Source organism: Scyliorhinus torazame, chromosome 4 (genome assembly GCF_047496885.1).
Source record: "Scyliorhinus torazame isolate Kashiwa2021f chromosome 4, sScyTor2.1, whole genome shotgun sequence".
NCBI lineage: Eukaryota > Metazoa > Chordata > Chondrichthyes > Carcharhiniformes > Scyliorhinidae > Scyliorhinus > Scyliorhinus torazame.
The window spans coordinates 262,249,240-262,273,161 of NC_092710.1; the positions used below are offsets into that span (position 1 = coordinate 262,249,240).

At 45.0% G+C, this 23,922-nt stretch overlaps 1 protein-coding gene across 2 annotated transcripts in view; it reads left to right on the top strand.

Moving 5' to 3' along the window:
• Nucleotides 1–23,922, top strand: part of hbs1l (HBS1-like translational GTPase) — a 264,743-nt gene that overhangs the window by 4,732 nt on the left and 236,089 nt on the right. For both annotated transcript variants that reach the window (XM_072499712.1, XM_072499713.1), the window contains exons 2-3: nucleotides 18,672–18,737; nucleotides 22,886–23,029. In XM_072499712.1, coding sequence (XP_072355813.1) covers nucleotides 18,672–18,737; nucleotides 22,886–23,029 — 210 coding nt within the window. The remainder of the gene's footprint in view (nucleotides 1–18,671; nucleotides 18,738–22,885; nucleotides 23,030–23,922) is intronic.

Sequence of the window (23,922 nt, forward strand, 5' to 3'; positions counted from 1 at the left end):
GGCCAAGATCTTGGCCAACAACTTGGCATCCACATTTAACAGTGAAATTGGCCTATAAGACCTACACTGCTCCGGAATCCTTATCCCTCTTTAAAATTAAAGATATCAAGGCCTGCGATAATGTGGGGGATAGCACCCCCAGCTCCCTCGCCTCATTTAACACTCTTACCAGCAGGAGCACCAAGTCCCCTGAAAACGTTTTGTAAAATTCCACTGGAAACCCTTTTGGGCCCGGGGCTTTCCCCGCCTGCATCTCCCCCATGTCCTGCACAACCTCCACCAGCCCAATGAGGGCTCCCAATCCCTCCACCAGGTCCTCCTACCCCAGGGACCTGCAACCCCTCCAAAAAACTTCTCAAACCCTCCACCGCAGCCATGGGCTCCGATAAGTAGAATTTCTTATCAAAGTCCCCGAACACCCTATTCACCCCCACTGGATCCAAGACCCTGTCTCTCTTCCCCCCCACTGCCCCCCCCCACCCTAATCCTTCACCTTTCTGAACTCCCTCGCCGCCTCCTGCTTCCTCAATTGATGCGTCAACATTCAACTTGCCTTTTCCACGTACCTATTTAGCTTTCCTCAACTACCCTACCGCCTTACCCGTGGTTATCAGCCCAAACTCCATCGGAAGTTTCTGTCGCATCCTCAACATCTCCAGGGCCTCCGAATACCTCCTATCCACCTGCAAAATCTCCTTCACTAACCCCGCCAGCTCCCTCCACTAACCTTGCCATCTCTGCCCGCTCCGTCTTATCTCTCTGTGCCCGCATTGTAATAAACTCCCCCTTACTACTGCCTTCAGTGTCTCCCATAGCGTGGCGGCCGAAACCGTACCCCTGTCATTCAGCTCCACATATCCCCGAATAGCAGCCCTCACCCGCTCACAAACATCCCCATTTGCCAACAGCCCCACATCTAACCTCCACTGCGGGACCCCCCCCACAATCACCTGCAAGTCTATCCAATGCGGCGCATGATCTGAAACCACAATTGCCAAGTGCTCCGAACCGACCACCCCCGCCAACCACGTCCTATCCAAAACAAAATAGTTGATTCGGGGGTACACCCTGTGGCAGCATTCCTTTTCTGCCACAGACAGAATTTGTTTCCGTTCACTGCCCTTGCTCAGTCTGTTTGTGTAGGAGAGGTGTGTTTTCTTACCCTCTAATTTCCAGCAGCAACAATAGAGATTATTTATTATCACAAACTTGCCCTGGAATTTAAAATATGGCATCACACACAAACTCTCATGCATGCAAAGATTAGATACAGTTGAAGGTAAAAATAAGAGGTCACAAAGATGATTGATGCAGGTAGGGCAGTGGATGTTGTCTATATGGACTTCAGTAAGGCCTTTGACAAGGTCCCTCATGGTAGACTGGTACAAAAGGTGAAGTCACACGGGATCAGGGGTGAGCTGGCAAGGTGGATACAGAACTGGTTAGGTCATAGAAGGCAGAGAGTAGCAATGGGAGGGTGCTTTTCTAATTGGAGGGCTGTGACTAGTGGTGTTCCTCAGGGATCAGTGCTGGGACCTTTGCTGTTCATAGTATATATAAATGATTTGCAGGAAAATGTAACTGGTCTGATTAGTAAGTTTGCAGACGACACACAGGTTGGTGGAATTGCGGATAGCGATGAGGACTGTCAGAGGATAGAGCAGGATTTAGATTGTTTGGAGACTTGCGCGGAGAGATGGCAGATGGAGTTTAATCCGGAAATGTGAGGTAATGCATTTTGGAAGGTCTAATGCAGGTAGGGAATATACAGTGAATGGTAGAACACTCAAGAGTATTGAAAATCAGAGAGATCTAGATGTACAAGTCCACAGGTCACTGAAAGGGGCAACACAGACGGAGAAGGTAGTCAATAAGGCATACAGCATGCCTGCCTTCATTGGCCGGGGCACTGAGTTTGAGTATAAGAATTGGCAAGTCATGTTGCAGCTGTATAGAACCTCAGTTAGGCCACACTTGGAGTATAGTGTTCAATTCTGGTCGCCACATTACCAGAAGAATGTGGAGGCTTTAGAGAGGGTGCAGAAGAGATTTACCAGGATGTTGCCTGGTATGGAGGGCATTAGCTATGAGGAGCGGTTGAATAAACTCGGTTTGTTCTCACTGGAATGACGGAGGTTGAGGGGCGACCTGATAGAGGTCTACAAAATTATGAGGGGCATAGACAGAGTGGATAGTCAGAGACTTTTTCCCAGGGTAGAGGGGTCAATTACTAGGGGGCATAGGTTTAAGGTGCGAGGGGCAAGGTTTAGAGGAGATGTACGAGGCAAGTTTTTTACTCCGAGGGCAGTGGGTGCCTGGAACTTGCTGCCGGAGGAGGTGGTGGAAGCAGGGATGATCGTGACATTTAAGGGGCATCTTGACAAATACATGAATAGGATGGGATTAGAGAGATACGGACCCAGGAAGTGTAGAAGATTTTAGTTTAGACGGGCAGCATGGTCGGCACGGGCTTGGAGGGCCGAAGGGCCTGTGCTGTACTTTTCTTTGTTCTTTGTTCTTTGATATGGTTGTAACTTATACTCTCAGTTTCTTCATGACAGGCCTGTAGTTTCTTAGATGGCAGTGAAATGAAAGTCTGGTTGTTGTGGGACACCACTAGTCACATCCTGCCTATTAGAGTACCCACCCTTGATTCCGACTCTGTTCTCTGCAGTTCAGCCAGTTTACTAGCCAAGTCAATCATTTGCCTTCAAATCCATCAGTTTCAGATGACAATCACTTAATAAAATATTCTCAGGAAGTCCATGGAAAATAGTATGCATAGATATCCTTCCAACCACGAATAATAATAATCTTTATTTGTGTCACAAGTAGGCTTACATTAAGACTGTAATGAAGTTATTATAGACCCATCACATTTTTCTAACAACAAATGCTAGGTTACTTGGTCTATGTTTCCACAATCTCTCTCAGTTATTTTAGTCATGATGTGGAGATGCCGGCGTTGGTCTGGGGTGAGCACAGTAAGAAGTTTTACAACACCAGGTTAAAGTCCAACAGGTTTGTTTCGATGTCATTTTAGTAGCAGCGATACAAGCACAATTTTTCAATTTAAAGGTACGATTTCCGAATTGGAAGATTGTAGTTAGGGCCTCAGTGTCTCTGGAATGGAAACCATCTGATCTTGGGGATTTGTCTCTCTTTTGTGTTTTAATTTCTCCATTACTTTTGCTTATGTTAATTTTGTTCACTTTCTGTCCCTAATTCAATAGTACGATACATTACAACGTAAAACACAGCCTCATTTTTTTCATACTTTTGCATGTACCCTGAGTATAAATCAGTCCCACCCCATAGCTACTGAATGCTTTACTTGCGTTGGTAGTTGGCCTCAAGTTTCACCCCGGGAGTATATCTTTTACTTGCCTTATACTATAAGTTGGTGCATGGATCAAGCAGGTGAGATGGGCTGATTTTGAAAGATGATGTGTGGGAGTTTCAAGACATGCCGAAACATAGCAGACCATGCATGGCATGGCGAGTGACAAATACAATCGGTCCGCTAGCAAAAGTAGTGAAGTACGAAGCTACTTTCAAGCTAAAAGTCATAAATTTTGTTAACATGTCAAATAACCGTGCAGCAGTGAGGGGATTCGGTGCAAGTGGAAAGCTGGTATGTGAATTGAAGAAGTAGGCCCTGAAGCTGGTGAAGATGAAATGTGCCATCAGAACAAGGATCAGCCACTGACCTGATCTTGAAAAGCATGTGTCGGAGTGGGTCCTCGCAAATCATTGGAATAGTTAAACCATCATCAGAAATGCAGTGCCCATATATGCACTTAAGTGGGCCCAATCAAACGCTGAGTCCAGCAAACATTTAAGACCAACAGCTAGTTGTATCCACTTTATGGAATTAAACAATTTAATCTCATGGCAGAAGACAAAGATCACTCAGACTACCAAAATATTTTAATGCAAAGATTGCTAGTTTCGAGCAATTATCATCAGATAGCAGCTAAAATATGATTATCCATTCAGCCATATCGACAACATGGATGAAATGCCCATGAATTTCAATATGTCCAGCAACTGATCTATGGAATGACACTGCAATGAAGTTACTGTGAAAAACCCCTCGTTGCCACACTCTGGCGTCTGTTCCGGTACACTGAGGGAGAATTCAGAATGTACCATTTACCTAACAGCATGTCTTTTGGAACTTGTGGGAGGAAACCGGAGCACCCGGAGGAAACCCATGCAGACACAGGGAGAACGTGCAGACTCTGCACAGTGAACCAAGCCGGGAATCGAACCTGGGACCTATGGTGCTGTGAAGCAACACTGCTAACCACTGTGCTACCGTACCGTGGATGGATGAGGATGGAGTGAAGGTGGGGCTCAATAATGTCCGGAATAGTCACCCTGGTGACCTATGTAAAGAAGGCAGCTCAGTAGTGTGAGCCATTTTCAGATCCATTATACCTGATGAAATCAAGAGATGTTTACGAAGAAATGAACACCCACATTGCAATCATTCGATGGGGAGACAGTGGTGTAGTCTTAATGTATTGGATTAATAATGCAGAGGCCAAGGCTAATATTCTGGAGACATGGGTTCCAATCCCACCGTGGCAGATGGTGGAATTTACATTCAAATAAAAAAATCTTCCATAAAACTATCATCAATTGTCGTAAAAACACATCTAGCTTTCTAGTATCCTTTGGGGCAGGAAACCTGCTGTTCGTACATGATCTTGCTGACATGGGACTCGAGATCCACATCAATGTGGTTGTCTCACTAACTACCCTCTGAAATGGCCTAGTAAGTGACTAAGTTCAATAGAATTGGGGATGGGCAACAAATCCAAGCGTTGCCAGTGATGCCCACATCCCATGAAAGAATATAATATATATATATTAAAGAAACAGAGTCTATGGATGTGTGCGAGGAACAAGCCATTCAAAGATCCGGATTGTGCTGAAGGATAGAGGAAAAAACTTTCACAAAAAATGCGGAATATCCAATTCAATGGAATGGGGGAGGAGGGGGAGAAGCTGATTTTTTTGTGGAGGCACGATGTTGAAAGTAAAAGCACCCCATCTGATTTAGAGTTGGATCCTTATGATGACACCATGGCCAAAGTAACTCGGAATTAATGTGATGATTTTTTTTTTGTCTCGAATGCCGAAGACAATAAATTTGATGGTTTTAAAACACTTTGACCATAAAATGTAGGAGCAGAAGAAGCCATTCAGCCCATCAAATCTGGTTTGTCATTCAGTGAGATCATGACTGATCTGATGTGATCATCCTCAACTCCACTTTCCCACCATATCCCTCTAACCCTTGATTCCCTTACTGATTAAAATTCTGTCCATCTTAGCCTTGAACATAATGACCCAGCTTTTATAGTTCTCTGCGATAAAGAATTGCACAGATTCACCCTCTTGAGAGAAGTTATTTCTCCTCATCACTGTCTTAAATGGATGACCCCTTACTCTGAGTTTATGCCCTCTGGTCCTAGACTCTCCCACAAGGGGAAACAGCCTCTCCGCATCTATCCCCTCAATAAGGTCACCTCTCATTCTTGTAAATCCCAATGCATACAGGCACAACCTACTCAACATCTTTGCAGGAGCAGGCCAGTCGATTTCAGTGGGAGCGGTGCGTTAGTGATTTCTGGGAGACCTTCACAGGAGCAGGGCAAGAGTTATAGCTGGGGGAAGGGCAATTATGATGCCATTAGACGTTACTTGGGGGGGGGGGGGGGGGGATAAGGTGGAGAAGTAGGCTGCAAGTGTTGGGCACACTGGATAAGTGGAGCTTGTTCAAGGATCAGCTACTGCGTGTTCTTGATAAGTATGTACCGGTCAGGCAGGGAGGAAGGCGTAGAGCGAGGGAACCGTGGTTTACCAAAGAAGTGGAATCTCTTGTTAAGAGGAAGAAGGAGGCCTATGTGAAGATGAGGTGTGAAGTTTCAGTTGGGGCGTTGGATAGTTACAAGGTAGCGAGGAGAGATCTAAAGAGAGAGCTAAGACGAGCAAGGAGGGGACATGAGAAGTATTTGGCAGGTAGGATCAAGGAAAACCCAAAAGCTTTCTATAGGTATGTCAGGAATAAGCGAATGACTAGGGTAAGAGTAGGACCAGTCAAGGACAGGGATGGGAAGTTGTGTGTGGAGTCTGATGAGATAGGCCAGGTACTAAATGAATATTTTTCGTCAGTATTCACTCAGGAAAAAGATAATGTTGTGGAGGAGAATGCTGAGACCCAGGCTATTAGAATAGATGGCATTGAGGTACGTAGGGAAGAGGTGTTGGCAATTCTGGACAGGCTGAAAATAGATAAGTCCCCGGGGCCTGATGGGATTTATCCTAGGATTCTCTGGGAGGCCAGGGAAGTGATTGCTGGACCTTTGGCTTTGATTTTTATGTCATCATTGGCTACAGGAATAGTGCCAGAGGACTGGAGAATAGCAAATGTGGTCCCTTTGTTCAAAAAGGGGAGCAGAGGCAACCCCGGCAACTATAGACCGGTGAGCCTCACGTCTGTAGTGGGTAAAGTCTTGGAGGGGATTATAAGAGACAAGATTTATAATCATCTAGATAGGAATAATATGATCAGGGATAGTCAGCATGGCTTTGTGAAGGGTAGGTCATGCCTCACAAACCTTATCGAGTTCTTTGAGAAGGTGACTGAACAGGTAGACGAGGGTAGAGCAGTTGATGTGTATATGGATTTCAGCAAAGCGTTTGATAAGGTTCCCCACGGTAGGCTATTGCAGAAAATACGGAGGCTGGGGATTGAGGGTGATTTAGAGATGTGGATCAGAAATTGGCTAGCTGAAAGAAGACAGAGGGTGGTGGTTGATGGGAAATGTTCAGAATGGAGTTCAGTTACAAGTGGCGTACCACAAGGATCTGTTCTGGGGCCGTTGCTGTTTGTCATTTTTATCAATGACCTAGAGGAAGGCGCAGAAGGGTGGGTGAGTAAATTTTCAGACGATACTAAAGTGGGTGGTGGTGTCGATAGTGTGGAAGGATGTAGCAGGTTACAGAGGGATATAGATAAGCTGCAGAGCTGGGCTGAGAGGTGGCAAATGGAGTTTAATGTAGAGAAGTGTGAGGTGATTCACTTTGGAAGGAATAACAGGAATGCAGAATATTTGGCTAATGGTAAAGTTCTTGGAAGTGTGGATGAGCAGAGGGATCTAGGTGTCCATGTACATAGATCCCTGAAAGTTGCCACCCAGGTTGATAGGGTTGTGAAGAAGGCCTATGGAGTGTTGGCCTTTATTGGTAGAGGGATTGAGTTCCGGAGTCAGGAGGTCATGTTGCAGCTGTACAAAACTGGGACGGCCACATTTGGAGTATTGCGTACAGTTCTGGTCACCGCATTATAGGAAGGACGTGAGGCTTTGGAGCGGGTGCAGAGGAGATTTACCAGGATGTTGCCTGGTATGGAGGGAAAATCTTATGAGGAAAGGCTGATGGACTTGAGGTTGTTTTCGTTAGCGAGAAGAAGGTTAAGAGGAGACTTGATAGAGGCATACAAAATGATCAGGGGGTTAGATAGGGTGGACAGTGAGAGCCTTCTCCCGCGGATGGAAATGGTTGGCACGAGGGGACATAGCTTTAAACTGAGGGGTAATAGATATAGGACAGAGGTCAGAGGTAGGTTCTTTACGCAAAGAGTAGTGAGGCCGTGGAATGCCCTACCTGCAACAGTAGTGAACTCGCCAACATTGAGGGCATTTAAAAGTTTATTGGATAAACATATGGATGATAATGGCATAGTGTAGGTTAGATGGCTTTTGTTTCGGTGCAACATCGTGGGCCGAAGGGCCTGTACTGCGCTGTATCGTTCTATATGTTCTATGTTATGCAGTTGCAAGAACACTGGTCCCAGCACGGTTCAGATATAGGCTGTCCCAACGGTACAAACCCTACTTTCTCCAGTACTGATGCCAGTGCCCGACGAACTGCTAAAGGTACCTTTGTGCAATTCATTTATTGAATAAACCACACCACATTACCGTAATGAATTATCAATGTTCTGTAGTTTTCATATTTCAAAATTGCAACCCCTACGCCCACGTAGGTTCACATTTTCTATTCCGTGCATAGGTTGACCCCTTTTATGGAGACTTTAAAAGTTGTCTTATACGCTAGGACCTGTGATAGTTTCCATGGGATGTTTAGAATGCTGACCTCTTACTGTTAATATTGATATGGGGGAAAGGGAGTTAAAATCAAAGCCAGAGCTCTCTGGTTTATGGATTTGAAGAGTAGGTAAAGCAGAAAAAGTGATGACAGATGTCAGCATGGTAATACGTGGGAGAATCAGGCTGAATATAATAAAGTACATCGAAGAAGTGAGAAAGGAAATGGGAGGCAAATAGACAGTGCAAGGATATTTTAAAAAATTTGTTCATGGGGATGTGGGTGTCGCTGGCTGAGCCAGCATTTATTGCCCATTCCTGAGGATTTAAGAGTCAATCACATTGCTGTGGGAGAATGTGCAAACTCCATACGGACAGTGACTCGGGGCGGGATCGATCCCGGGTCCTCGACGTCGTGAGACAGAAGTGCTTGCCAGTGTGTCACTCCCCTGCTTGACTTAAAGATACATGTCCATTAATCACCCATGGATTGAAATGATAATGGCAAAATAAATGAAAGGGAATAAATAGTGGACCACTACTGTTTTTGATATACCTTAAGGATTTGGATTTTCTTTATTCATGAGTTGTGATCATCGCTGGCAAGGCCTATTCCTAGTTGCCCTTGATGAAGTGGTGATGTACAGTCTTGAACTGCTGCAGCCATGTGGTGTATCTCGATCCACAGTGCTCTTGGAGAGGGCATTCCAGGATTTTGACCTATTGGCATCGAAGTAAAGGGGATGGTTAGAATCTGTTTTGTTGAGGTGGACAGTGCCTGGTGTGAATGCTACCTTTTAAAGATAGCTCCAATTTTTTTTATTCTTGGACCTTACCCACTCTCCCGGATACAGTGTTATTCTAAAAAGAATTCTCTTGACTGTGTTGTTTCAACATGTTGAGTTATCAGCATCGTTGAGCTGTTCAACTTGTCAAGGGATATCAAATGTTGTTATTTGTCAACTGCTGGCAGTTTACTTTGCTATACCATAGTTATCCAGTAATTTTCTATACTGTAGCACTCCAGTAGCTTTTAAATGCAGTTCATCAAGGAAAAGACTGCCTTGGAAGTTTTCAAGTAGCTTGGTAGCACGGTAGCATTGTGGATAGCACAATTGCTTCACAGCTCCAGGTCCCAGGTTCGATTCCGGCTTGGGTCACTGTCTGTGCGGAGTCTGCACATCCTCCCCGTGTGTGCGTGGGTTTCCTCCGGGTGCTCCGGTTTCCTCCCACAGTCCAAAGATGTGCAGGTTAGGTGGATTGGCCATGATAAATTGCCCTTAGTGTCCAAAATTGCCCTTGGTCTTGGGTGGGATTACTGGGTTATGGGGATAGGGTGGAGGTGTCGACGTTGGGTAGGGTGCTCTTTCCAAGAGCCGGTGCAGACTCGATGGGCCGAATGGCCTCCTTCTGCACTGTAAATTCTATGATTGTACTGTCCTTAGGAAAAAAGATAGATAGATTGTCATTTTATACAATGACTGAAGAGTAATCGCTGTTGCAATTTAAGACATGCAGCAAGATCCCAGAAGCAGCCACAAAATAAACCATTATCATATGTTTTATAAAAGCAAAATACTGTGGATGCTGGAATTCTGAAATAAAAACAGAAAATGCTGGATCAACTCAGCAGGCCTGGCAGCATCTGTGTAGAGAGAAACAAAGTTTTTAAAAAAAATTAGCATACCCAATTATTTTTTTCCAATTAAGGGCCAATTTAGCATGGCCAATCCACCTACCCTGCACATCTTTGGGTTGTGGGGGTGCGAGAAACAAAGTTAACGCTTCAAGTTCATATTGATGTGTTAGGCAGGTCGGTTCGGTGTGGACTGCACTTGATGCAGCGATGCGAGTAACAGACCTCTAACACTGTAGAAGATCCAACACGGTTTTATTGAACGATAGAACTAACATACATATTTAACTGTGGGTTGACACTATACTGAACTGACTGGAGACCTTGCACTAGCCTGACCAGACTTACTAGCTACCGCATGGTGTTTGCACTGTGCTAGCTCGTGGACTCTGACTGTCTCAGTGGCTGGGTCCAGAGAGAGCGGGAAACCTAGTGCCCTCTGGCTTTATAGTGGTGGTGTCCTGTCTGGTGATTGGCTGCACTGTGCTGTTTGCTTACTGGTCATCCTGTGTGTTAATCACTGCCTGTCTGCACTTCATTATATACATGCGTGGATATTATGACATCTCCCCTCTTTTAAAAACAAAATTAAATACTAAGGTGTGGATGCTTATACCTGACTATATACAGAAAGATGTCTAAACGAACGTATATACATAGGAAGGTTGCGATAATGCAGATACATGGCAAACAAAACTATATTTACAGAGGTCCAATTGATGAAATCACAAAAATGTACAAAAGCTCAGTCTTTGTGGTGGGCGCCGAATTATAGTTGATTGCTGCAGAGGCAGATTAGGAGCCGCCTGCGCTTGGAGAGGTAGGATCGCTGGCATTGCGGTGGGCGCGTGGACCGGCAGGATTGCTCGTAGATCGGTGGCCTCGTGGTAGGGTAGGTCCAGAGGAGGCATCGTAGGCGGCAGGGCACACTGGTCAGGTAGCGGGCGTGGAACTCCTCGCAGTGCCCGTCTGTTGCGCCGTAGCAGGGAGCCATCAGCCATGCGGACAAGGAATGATCTTGGGGCCACTTGTTTGAGCACAACAGCTGTGGCTGACCAGCAGCCCTCCGGCAACTGTACGCGAACATGATCAGTTGGGGCCAGCTCAGGCAGATCCGTGGCATGGGCATCGTACGTGGCTTTCTGTTGGGCCCGTGACTGCTGCACTTTCTGTAGGACCGTGAGGTGGTCAAGGTCGGGAACGTGGATGTCTGGAACTGTGGTTCTCGGAGTGCGATTCATGAGCATCTGGGCTGGAGACAACCCAGTGGACAGTGGGGTCGCCCTGTATGCCAGCATCGCCAGGTTAAAGTCGGAGCCTGAATCTGTAGCTTTGCACAGCAGCCGCTTTACAATGTGGACCCCTTTTTCGGCCTTCCCATTTGACTGCGGGTAGTGGGGACTGGAGGTTACGTGACGGAAGTTGTAGGACTGTACGAAGTCAGACCATTCCTGGCTGTAAAAGCAAGGACCGTTGTCGCTCATTACCGTGAGCGGTATCCCATGCCTGGCGAACGTTTCTTTGCAGGCTTTGATTACCGCCTTCGATGTGAGGTCGGACAGTTTCACTACTTCTGGGTAACTGGAGAAGTAGTCGACTAGGAGTACGTAGTCACACCCCTTGGCGTGGAAAAGGTCTACACCTACTTTGGACCATGGAGAGGTCACGATCTCGTGCTGCTGCAACGTTTCTTTGGGTTGAGCTGGCTGAAACTTCTGATAGGTAGGGCAGTTGAGGAGTGTCGGCAATGTACTGGCTGATGCCCGGCCAATAGACCGCCTCCCGAGCTCTGCGTCGGCATTTCTCGACTCCAAGGTGACCCTCATGGAGTTGACCCAGCACCATAGCACGCATACTCTGAGGAATTACGATTCTGTTGAGTTTCAGAAGGATTCCCTCCACCACCTTCAGGTCGTCTTTTACGTTATAGAACTGGGGACATTGTCCCTTCTGCCAGCCATTGCTGAGGTGCTGCATCACGCGCTGCAGCAGAGGATCCTTGGCTGTCTCCTCACGAATTTGGACCACCCGTTCGTCGGAGGCCGGAAGGTTCGAGGCACACAACTGCACTTGGGCTTCTGTGTGGCAGATGAAGTCACTTTATGCATGCGGTGTGTTAATGGATCTGGATAGGGCATCTGCAACGATCAGCTCTTTACCTGGCGTGTAAACCAGTTCGAAGTCGTAGCCGCGTAGCTTTAGAAGAATACGCTGTAACCGAGGTGTCATGTCGTTTAAATCCTTCTGGATTATGTGGACTAGAGGCCTGTGGTCCGTCTCTACCGTGAATTTCGGCAGGCCATAAACATAGTCGTGGAACTTGACTATCCCTGTTAGGAGGCCCAGACACTCCTTCTCAATCTGAGTGTACGCCACTGGAGCCCAGGACGCGGAGTCATCCCACTGAAGGAGCACCGCCCCAATGCCGTCCTGGCTTGCATCAGTTGATATCTTGGTTTCCTTGGTTGGGTTGAAGAACGCTGGGACCGAGGCTGTCATGAGTTTTGCTTTCAGCTTGCGCCATTCCTCTTCTTGCGTGGGAAGCCACTGGAATTCCGTCGACTTTTTGACGAGATGCGGAGGGCCGTGGTGTGGGATGCCATATTGGGAATGAATTTCCCGAGGAAGTTGAGCATTCCGAGCAAGCGGTGGACCGCCTTTTGTCCTCCGGGGTCTTCTTGGCGTTGATCGCCGAGACCTTGTCGCCATCTGGCCGTACACCCTGCTGCGAGATGTGGTCACCGAGGAATTTGATCTCCGATTTACCAAATGAGCACTTGGCCCTGTTGAGCTGAAGACCGTGTTCATGGATTCTTTGGAATACCTGCTTGAGGCGAGCGATGTGTTCCTGAGGCGTTGTGGACCAGATAATGACATCGTCAACGTACACTCAAAACCCCCTAGATGCCCTCCATCATCTGTTCCATGATGCGATGAAATACTTCGGAGGCAGATATGATGCCAAAAGGCATCCGGTTGTAGCAGTAAAGACCAAACGGGATGTTGAACGTGCACAACTTGCGACGCGTCCAGTTGTATTTGCCAAAAACCCTTGGAGGCGTCGAGCTTAGTAAAGAATTTGGCATGAGCCATCTCACTGGTCAACTCTTCTTGTTTTGGTATCGGGTAATGCTCCCTCATGATGTTGCGGTTTAGATCCTTAGGGTCAATGCAAATGCGAAGCTCCCCTGACGGCTTCTTGACGCAGACCATGGAGCTGACCCAGTCTGTGGGCTCTGTAACCTTTGATATGATGGCCTGGTCTTGGAGGTCCTGTAATTGCTTCTTCAGACGATCCTTGAGGGTGCCGGCACCCGGCGAGGTGCATGAATTACAGGGGTGGCGTTCGGCTTGAGCAGGATTTTGTATCGGTATGGAAGTGTGCCCATTCCGTCGAACACGCTGTGGTACTGCGTGATGATGTCATCTATGTCGGCTTGCAAGTTTCCATCGGGCGAGGCCGTCGCCGGTGATGTGACATGGTGTGGACGCGTCGAACAAGGTTCAGGAGTTTTCAGGCACGAGCACCGAGCAGAGATGCACTGTCAGGCCCGGCGATTTCAAACTGCAGTGTCCATAAGACCATAAGACATAGGAGCGGAAGTAAGGCCATTCGGCCCATCGAGTCCACTCCACCATTCAATCATGGCTGATTTCAACTCCATTTACCCGCTCTCTCTCCATAGCCCTTAATTCCTCGAGAAATCAAGAATTTATCAACTTCTGTCTTAAAGACACTCAACGTCCCGGCCTCCACCGCCCTCTGTGGCAATGAATTCCACAGACCCACCACTCTCTGGCTGAAGAAATTTCTCCTCATCTCTGTTCAAAAGTGACTCCCTTTTATTCTAAGTCTGTGCCCCCGGGTCCTAGTCTCCCCTGCTAATGGAAACAACTTCCCTACGTCCACCCTATCTAAGCCATTCATTATCTTGTAAGTTTCTATTAGATCACCCCTCAACCTCCTAAACTCCAATGAATATAATCCCAGGATCCTCAGACGTTCATCGTATGTTAGGCCTACCATTCCTGGGATTATCCATGTGAATCTCCGCTGGACCCGCTCCAGTGCCAGTATGTCCTTCCTGAGGTGTGGGGCCCAAAATTGCTCACAGTATTCTAAATGGGGCCTAACTAGTGCTTTATAAAGCTTCAGAAGTACATCCCTGCTTTTATATTCCAAGCCTCTTGAGATAAATGACAACATTGCATTTGCTTTCTTAATTACGGACTCAACCTGCAAGTTTACCGTTGGGAGTCCTAGTCCAGGATTCTCTAAGTCCCTTTGCACTTCAGCATTATGAATTTTGTCACCGTTTAGAAAATAGTCCAAGCCAAAGTGCAAGACCTCGCACTTGCCCATGTTGAATTTCATCAGCCATTTCTTGGACCACTCTCCTAAACTGTCTAAATCTTTCTGCAGCCTCCCCACCTCCTCAATACTACCTGCCCCTCCACCTACCTTTGTATCATCGGCAAACTTAGCCAGAATGCCCCCAGTCCTGTCATCTGTTTCGTTAATATATAAAGAGAACAGCTGTGGCCCCAACACTGAACCTTGCGGGACACCACGCGTCACCGGTTGCCATTCCGAAAAAGAACCAATTATCCCAACTCTCTGCCTTCTGACTGACAACCAATCGTCAATCCATGTTAGTACCTTGCCTCGAATACCATGGGCCCTTATTTTACTCAGCAGTCTCTTGTGAGGCACCTTATCAAAGGTCTTTTGGAAGTCAAGATAGATAACATCCATTGGCTCTCCTTGGTCTAACCTATTTGTTATCTCTTCAAAGGACTCTTAACAGGTTTGTCAGGCACGACCTCCCCTTACTAAATCCATGCTGACTTGTCCTAATCCGACCCTGCACTTCCAAGAATTTAGAAATCTCATCCTTAACGATGGATTCTAGAATCTTGCCAACAACTGAGGTTAGGCTAATTGGCTTCTTCTTGAACAGGGGGGGTTACAACAGTGATTTTCCAATCCTCTGGGACTTTCCCTGACTCCAGTGACTTTTGAAAAATCATAATTAACGCCTCCACTATTTCTTCAGCTATCTCCTTTAGAACTCTAGGATGTAGCCCATCTGGGCCCGGAGATTTATCAAATTTTAGACCTCTTAGTTTCTCTAGCATTTTCTCCTTTGTGATGGCTACCATATTCAACTCTGCCCCCTGACTCTCCTGAATTGTTGGGATATTACTCATGTCTTCTACTGTAAAGACTGACGCAAAGTACTTATTTAGTTCCTCAGCTATTTCCTTGTCTCCCATCACTAGATTACCAGCGTCATTTTGGAGCGGCCCAATGTCTACTTTTGCCTCCCGTTTGTTTTTAATGTATTTAAAGAAACTTTTACATTCATTCCTTGATTGCCTTATTGGATACCCAAAGTTGACACGAGCCACTGGCAGCTATGGCGTTGCCATTGTAGTCAAGGAGCTGGCAGGCCGGTGGAAGAATGCTTGGTTTGGCGCGGATGGTGTTGTGGTCGGATTTCGAGATGAGGTTCGCCGATGTGCCGGTATCCAGTTTGAACCGGATGCGGGCCTTGTTCACTGAGGACTGCAGACCACTCGTCGTCGGGATCCACACTGAGGATCGAGAGGTGTTGTGTAGGTGTGGTGGAAGGCAGCGCATGTGTAGTTATGATGCCCACCCGGGGACTTGAGGCACTCAGCATCAGGGTCCGTTGGGCTGTCGGGATCGTACTCTGCATGCCTTGTTGTATTGAGCGAACATTTCTGCGCCTCAGCTGGGATCGCTGACTGCTGAGCGGTGGAGCAGATCTGCAAAGGGCTGCGTAGTGGCCAAGCTTGCCACACTGTAGACACCGCCGTCCTTTGCTGGACATTGCCGCTTTAAGTGGGCGGAGCCACAATTCGGACACGTCATGACGCTGACATCACGTTCCGTGCGCCATCGCGCATGCGCAATGCGGTTAGTCGACGTTCGCACCTACACAGTCGGGCTGTCTGGCTTATTGTCCACTCAATCGTGGCGCGCTTGCGCAGGGACCCGGGAAAAGCGCGCGAAACGGCCACTCTCCTCGATGCTCAGTGCCTGCACCCGTTCCGCCTCGTGGGAGGCCAGCTTCGCAGTTTCTGCCGCCCTGATGTGGGAGTAACGATTCTTAGCATGCTCATGGACAACGCACGTCTCGATAGCGACAGAGAGGGTCAACTGTTTGACTGTCAGGACCTGCTGCCGAAGGGAGTCGGAGTGGACCCCGAAAACAATCTGATCCCGGATCATGGAATCAGCCGTCGAGCCATAGTTACATGACTGCGCTAGGATGCGGAGATGGTTGATGAAGGACTGAAAAGGTTAATCCTTACCCTGAAGCCTCTGTTGGAAAACGTTCAAAGCTCTCATTCACCTCAATGTCGCAGTGGCTGTCAAACTTCAGCAGGACTGTTTTGAATTTTGTTTTGTCTTCGCCGTCAGCGAACGTGAGGGAGTTGTAGATGTGGATGGCGTGGTCCCCCGCGGTGGCGAGAAATAGCGCGATCTTCCTGGCATCCGATGCTGCTTCGAGGTCGGAGGCCTCGATGTACCAGAGGAACTTTTGCTTGAAGAGCTTCCAATTTGCGCCGAGGTTGCCGGAGATGCAGAGCTGCGGAGGAGGCTGGATGGTTTCCATGTCACTGGATGGCTGCTTGCTGGTCAATGCTGATTCATTCGAGGTAGGTCCATCAATTTTCCGTATCACTCTGTGGTACCATGATGTGTTAGGCAGGTCGGTTCGGTGTGGACTGCACTTGATGCAGCGATGCGAGTAACAGACCTCCAACACTGTAGAAGATCCAACATGGTTTTATTGAACAATAGAACTAACATACATATTTAACTGTGGGTCGACACTATACTGAACTGACTGGAGACCTTGCACTAGCCTGACCAGACTTACTAGCTACCGCATGGTATTTGCACTGCTAGCTCGTGGACTCTGACTGTCTCAGTGGCTGGGTCCAGAGAGCGGGAAACCAAGTGCCCTCTGGCTTTATAGTGCTGGTGTCCTGTCTGGTGATTGGCTGCACTGTGCTGTGTGCTTACTGGTCATCCTGTGTGTCAATCACTGCCTGTCTGCATCTCATTATATACATGCGTGGATATTATGACACATATGACTCTTCTGCTCTGAAGAAGAGTCATATTGACTCGAAATGTTAACTGTGTTCCTCTCTCCATTGATGCTGCCAGACCTGCTGAGTTTATGCAGCATTTTCTGTTTTTGTACCATCTGTTTTTGGTGTTGGTTGAGGAATAAATGTTGGCCAGGCCATTGGGAGAATTCCCCATCCACCTACTATTAGTGGTTGAAAAGCTTACTGACTTTTCTTGTCGGTTGTCAAAGCTGTTCAGAATTTCCATCTGAACCTTGAACTCTTAACTTGAATGCATTTCTATAAAACGGTTACTTGGTTATATCTGTTTAAAATGTAGCAAAATAAAAGTTTAGAAGGAGGATAAATTCTGCCAAGATTGTTGAGTTATTTATCGTCTCCAAACTAATTGGATAGGTTGCAATAACTGAAATATGTGCCAAATAGCCAAGTTTACTAAATATGGTTTAAATATGGTACACATGGTTTAATGCTGTTTCTTCCAACAGCAGCTCCTTCTTTGAACCTTTTCCTGTTAGTAGTCTTCCTGTAATGAAATCCATTCATTCTGTGCCTCTTGTGTGCTACGTTAGCAGACTATGAAGATTATAACATGTACATTTGTTCCTGCCTAGTAACAAGGGCGGAACCCTCTTGGGTGGATTGTGATAGAGCTCCAGATCAGTTCAAGAGTTAGTGCATAGCACTTCTTGGGGATTTCAGTCATTCAGTGTTTGTGTCTGTCAGCCAGGAAATGGCCCAGAGGTAAGGGACAAAGACAGGGACAGGAAAATGTTTCCAGCTACGTTTAAAAACATGAAAAGGGCTACAGTTATCATACTTTAAGTGAAGTGGGTTCTAGAAAATCCGGAAGATCCATGAAGGCAGCCAAAGATTGGTGACCTCGTGCTGTGCATCCTAGGTGCAGAAGTGCCCTTTGCAGCAGTGGTGTTCTACATGGCATGGCTGAAGATCTGAAATTGTGCTTGTAAGTTGAAGGTTGCGTGTACTCTGCGACTCCAGGGAAACGGAATCTTGGAAGGCGCGATTGAAACTCTGAGGTGGGCTATCGTTGAAGCCAATCGAGTTGGAGCTACTCTTGGAGAGAATTCCAAGGCAAGATCTTTGAAGGTGAAGGTTGGAAACTTATGAGAAAGACAAAGTTTCATTGGTTGGTTCACATTGTGACAAATGTCTATGTGTTTGTTGAGAAATCCATGGAATTGTATTTGGTCACATTTGGCGTTTATTCTATAGTATGGTGCTTTCAACTACAAATTGCCTGTCAATTCATTGTAAATTGTTTTCAAACATGTACAGTAAAGTTTATTTGTTTATTCAAAGCCCATGGTATCTTGGACTTCCGTCTTGAATCTCAAACTTTGTCTACTTTAAGCTCAATGTTATTGGGTCCTAACAGGATCTCCTCCATGACCTGGGTTCTGGCCAAGGATTGAAACAGATTTTAATTGAGTTTCTTCAGTAGCACTTCATGGGATGTGGATAGTGATGGCAAGGCCACATATATTACTGACTGTCTTGAGAAGATGCTGATGGGCTACTGCCTATTTCACTCGTTATTTTATTTAGCATTATCTTTTAGTTTAAAAAAAAATTAAAAGTGTAAAAATGGGACTCTCCAGGGAATGGAAGTAGACGTGAACAGACTAGTGTTACTGTCCCAGAATTAAGGAAATCAATAGCTGTTTCAACTTTTCCTAGTGGCCTCTATTTTATTTCATATTTTCAGTGCTCATCATTTTACCAGTTTCTAAAAATCAGTCAATGCAATTTATTTTTAGATTTTGAAGATGATGACGTCTATGGCCAGTCAGTAGAGGATGATTACTGCATTTCTCCAGCAACAGGTTTGTTAATGTTATCACATTTCTTTGCAGTACTTACACAAGCTAAACCTGATGAGTAATTTCCATTAAAGTCAAGAAACGAGACTACATGTCACTAACACCTTTTTGCATGTACATTCTTATTTTTACAATGAATATTCTGATACTCATGTATCCTCAGAAATGTTCACTAAAATTATGAATAGCTTTTTTGGGAACATTTTTAACATTTTGGAAAATGTAACCCATTTCTCCAGTCATACTGCTTGCAACACCACAATTGCAGGAGCTATGAGCTTACAAATACTTGACTTCAGGTAGAGAAATCAAAGAAGTTGATTAAGAATTTGTTGTTGAACAAAATTTGTGTAAAATGTTCCTTTACTTCCTCCATCACCTTGAGAAAGTCCTGATTGGAAGCATATACGAAATTGGTGGATAGCTGTATTTTACTATTGATACAGCCAGATGGAGGCTCATTGTGTTTATCCCATTCCTCTGACTTCCCTTAATTTAAACATTTAGTGTGGTAGCCATCTAATGTTATTTGTTCTAAGTTTTAGCAACTCGAATTGTGCAAGGATATGAAAAAATGGACAGGTTGGTCCATACAGCCTGTCCCAAACAGTTATTGTGCAATGAGTCATCATGGCCCCAGGGTTCCTTTTCATTGGCAGTCATGCAATCACCTGGAAGGTGAAAACAATTTTTTAAAAAACTGCGAGGTCAATCAGGTGAAAATTTAAATTGGAGAGCCCCCAAAGGTGATCATAATGTTGTCAGGAGATCAGTGAACATGAAGTGTATGCCCAACACCCCATCCATATTTGCACAGTGATATTAGCCATAACAAAGCGCGTGTCCAGCTTATTGAACTATTACGATGGATCTATATTCACTACATAAGCTGGTAGCTTAATCTAAGTGACAATAACTCTGCATAGAGAGATGCTTCCTCAGATTTAACCAAGTTCTATGTGTTCATAGCTCAAATGCGGAATCCTCTGTATTCCCTCACCTGTCTAGTTCAAATCATCATTCCAAGCATAGTCCAGTCTAGTGCCTTCATCATTCTCTCAAGTTATTGTGAAAACTAAAGTCTCTTAAACAGGTATCCTTCTGGTGACCCTTTCTTGCACCTTTATTCTCAATATTACTCACCTTCTGAGGGACCTTAACTGGCCTCCTTCTGCACCGTAAATTCTCTGATTCTATGAAGTATTCCAGTAGAGGAGTAACCAGGCACTTGTTCTTTTTGTTTTATATTGTACTGTTCTCACAATGCATCATAGAACATAACAGCGCAGTACGGGCTCTTCGGCCCTCGATGTTGCGCCGACCTGTGAAACCAATCTAAAGCACATCTACACGATTCCCTTATCATCCATATGTTTATCCAATGACCATTTAAATGCCCTTAATGTTGGCGAGTCCACTATTGTTGCAGGCAGGGCATTCCACGCCCGTACTACTCTCTGCGTAAAGAACCTACCTCTGATATCTGTCTCCCCTCAATTTAAAGCTATGTCCCCTCGTGCTAGCCATCACCATCCGAGGAAAAAGGCTCTCACTGTCCACCCTATCTAATTCTCTGATCATCTTGTATGCCTCTATTAAGTCACCTCTTAACCTTCTTCTCTCTAACGAAAACAGCCTCAAGTCCCTCAGCCTTTCCTCATAAGATCTTCCCTCCATACCAGGCGACTTCCTGGTAAATCTCCTCTGCACCCTTTCCAATGCTTCCACATCCTTCCTATAATGCGGCGACCAAAACTGCACGCAATACTCCAAATGCGGCCGCACCAGAGTTTTGTACAGCTGCAACATGACCTCATGGCTCCGAAACTCAATCCCTCTACCAATGAAAGCTAACACACCGTACACCTTCTTAACAACCCTATCAACCTGGGTGACAACTTTCAGGGATCTATGTACATGGACACCGAGATCTCTCTGCTCATCCACACTACCAAGAATCTTACCATTAGCCCAGTTCTCTGTATTCCTGTTACTCATTTCAAAATGAATCACCTCACACTTTTCTGCATTAAACTCCATTTGCCACCTCTCAGCCCAGCTCTGCAGCTTATCTATGTCCCTCTGTAACCTGCAACATCCTTCCGCACTGTCCATAACTCCTAGTGCGTTGCTTTATTTTCGTTCTCGTTAACTTCATCTTCAGAATGTACACCATCATAAACTTAAACTCTTAGGTTCCTTTCCCACTCAATAGACTTCAATTCTGTGTCAGGAATGGCATGCTTGGCATTAGAGCTATCTCTATGCTTGACACTACATTTATCTATATGAAATTACATCTTCTAGGTACCATTTTCCCATTGTATCTGTGTCACCAGCAGATTATGTTGTCATTTGTGAACTTGGAGAGAGCTCATCTAGAACCTTAATTCAGATCCTGAAGAGCAGTTGTATCACAATCTTGAGTAACCTGTTATGCAGCAATTTTCCAAAAAGTTTCTTAAAATTCAAATATGCAATTTCCCTCCATTACCAACTTAGTTAGCTCAAATAATTTAAGTAAATGTGTGAGACATGACTTTCTTTTCCAGAAGCCACCTTATGAGGCATTAATGATACGTGCTCTATTGAGTTAGTTGTACAGATTACCTGTAATGATCTCTTCTAACAACTTTCTAATAACTGAAGTTAAGCTAATGAAGCTATAATTTCCTGCTTCTGATTTGTCCTCTTTTAAATATTGGTGCTTCATTAGCCTCCCTCTCTTGTGAGCTATTAAATAGATACTATTTTTATTCCAGTTCGGTTTCTGTCTTCGATGACCTCTGTTGATTACTAGCAACTCCTACAGAGGTTTACTTCATGTAGTTGGGTAGATCTGTCTGCAATTTCTATTTGTGCAACTCAATATTTGACCATAAGATGTGATGAGGGAGTTACTGATCAGTCAGTAGATATATTTTTCCAGTTTTTGAAATAATTATTGTTGGGTGGCTATATAGTTTCACCTATAGCCTGGATGGGAAAACACATAATTCATATTTGTACAAATGAAACCATATGTTAAAACATAAGCAGATGCTGGAATCTGAAACAAGAACAAGCTGAAAAAATCAGCAGGTCTGGCAGCATCTGTCAGGAGAAGCAGAGTTAACGATTTGCATCCTTTTGGCTCTACGTCAGAACTGAGGAGAGAGAATGTGTTAGATTTTAAAGCGTAGTTGAGAGGGATTGCAACAAATGTAGCAACTTTAAGAACAAAAGACAGATGGCTGTGTGTGTGTGTGTGTGTGTGTGTGTGTGTGTGTGTGTGTGTGTGTGTGTGTGGCGGGGGGGAGAGAGAGAATATTACATTGAGGCAATACATGGTTATGCCCACGTATCCGCCCTTGGCCTGCTGCAATGTTCCAGTGAAACCAGGCGCAAGCTCGAGGAACAACATCTCATCTTCCGGGCACATTGAAGCCCTCGGGACTCAACTTCGGCTGTTTTAGATTTTAACCTTCTCCTCCATCTTTAAACCCTTAAAAAAAAAAAAAAAAATATCCCATACATGTATTGCCTCAATGCAACCCCCTCTCCCCTTTTCACAGCTGGCCATCTATCTTTTGTTCTTAAGGTTGTTACATTTTGTTACAATTTCTCACAGCTATAATTTAAAATCTAACATTCTCTCAGGTCTGATGAAGATCCAAAAGGACTCAAAATGTTAACTCTGCTTTCTCTCCTTACAGGTGTTGCTCGACCTGCTGAGTTTTTCCAGTATCCTCTGTTCTTGGTTGCATATGTTAACATATTTGCTATACGTCATTGAAATCTATACATTGCTGAAAATTTGAGATATGCTATTAAAGCTTTTGTGTTCCGTTCACCAGGGTAACTCAAAAGAATTTTCCAATTGTAACGAGGAACAACAATTTAGTGTATGAGAAGAGAGTGCAATGCCGTTACCATACTCAACCTGGTTTGAATTTGCAGTTAACAGGCCATTCTCCACGGTAACGCTTCAACCAATTAGCATTCTCTTCTCATGGTATAAATTGCTGTTTCCCTGTTATGATTGGAAAATGATGAGTACAAGACAAAAAGCTTTGGTAGCATGTCTCCTTTATCAGCAATACTCGAGTTCTATACTACCAAATGACCATTTGAAAATTATATACTTACCTGCATTTATTTTGATATTGTAGCTGCCCAGTTCATTTACAAAAGAGACGATTACAACCGAAGGGCCTTTGCAGAGGAACCTCTGGAAGAAGGTGATGAATATGCAGAAGATAAAGTTGAGGAACCTTCCCACAATAATCAGCCAATACTTAGTGGAGTTGACCAAGGTACACTTGCGAACACCATCGAGTACAAGCACCATTAATATAATTCAAATATAACTCTTGTATATTACAATTTTCTTTTGCATGTGTTTTGCCAAGTGAATAAAAGAACATAAATGAAAACCAATTGTAAGAAACTAAATCAGAGCAATGATAGATATTTTGTGACTTGATCCAATTGACACAGTTGCTGTGTGCTTGGTGTGCTGCTAATGTTCTGTAGAGGGTCCAGATTCTCATTGCATTTTTGAATCTTATTTGAACTCTCCCATGCTCTGTACATTTTAGTGATCTTGATTGGTCAGGTGAGATAAGTTTTCCTTAGTGTTCCTAAGGAATTGTAAGGAAAACGTAGCTCACCTGACAATGCAAATGTTCTATAAGTTATTTAGAAATAAGACTATCTAGTCCTTGCAACTGTTTTGCCATTCTCTTAGTTTTGGCTGATCTGTACCTCAATTCTATTTACCCTAAAGCATGAAACATTTGTAGTCGTCTTCAGTTGTGGATGTCCATAAGACCATAAGACATAGGAGCAGAATTAGGGCACTCGGCCCATCGAGTCTCCTCCGCCATTCAATCATGGCTGATATTTTCTCATCCCCATTCTCCTGCCTGATGTCAATATAGTTGACAGATGTCAATCTTCAGCCAACTCTATTTATTCCATGGGTATCAAGAAATGGCTGTACGTACTGGATAGATCGAAGGCTATGAGTCCTGATAACATCCGATTATATACTAAAGACTTGTGCTCCAGAACTAGCCATACCCTTAGCCAAGCTATCTGGTACAGGTACAACACAGTCATCTATCCGACAATGTGGAAAATTGCCCAGCTATGTCCTGCCCATAAAAAGCAGGACAATTCAACCCAACCAATTTACTTTCCCATC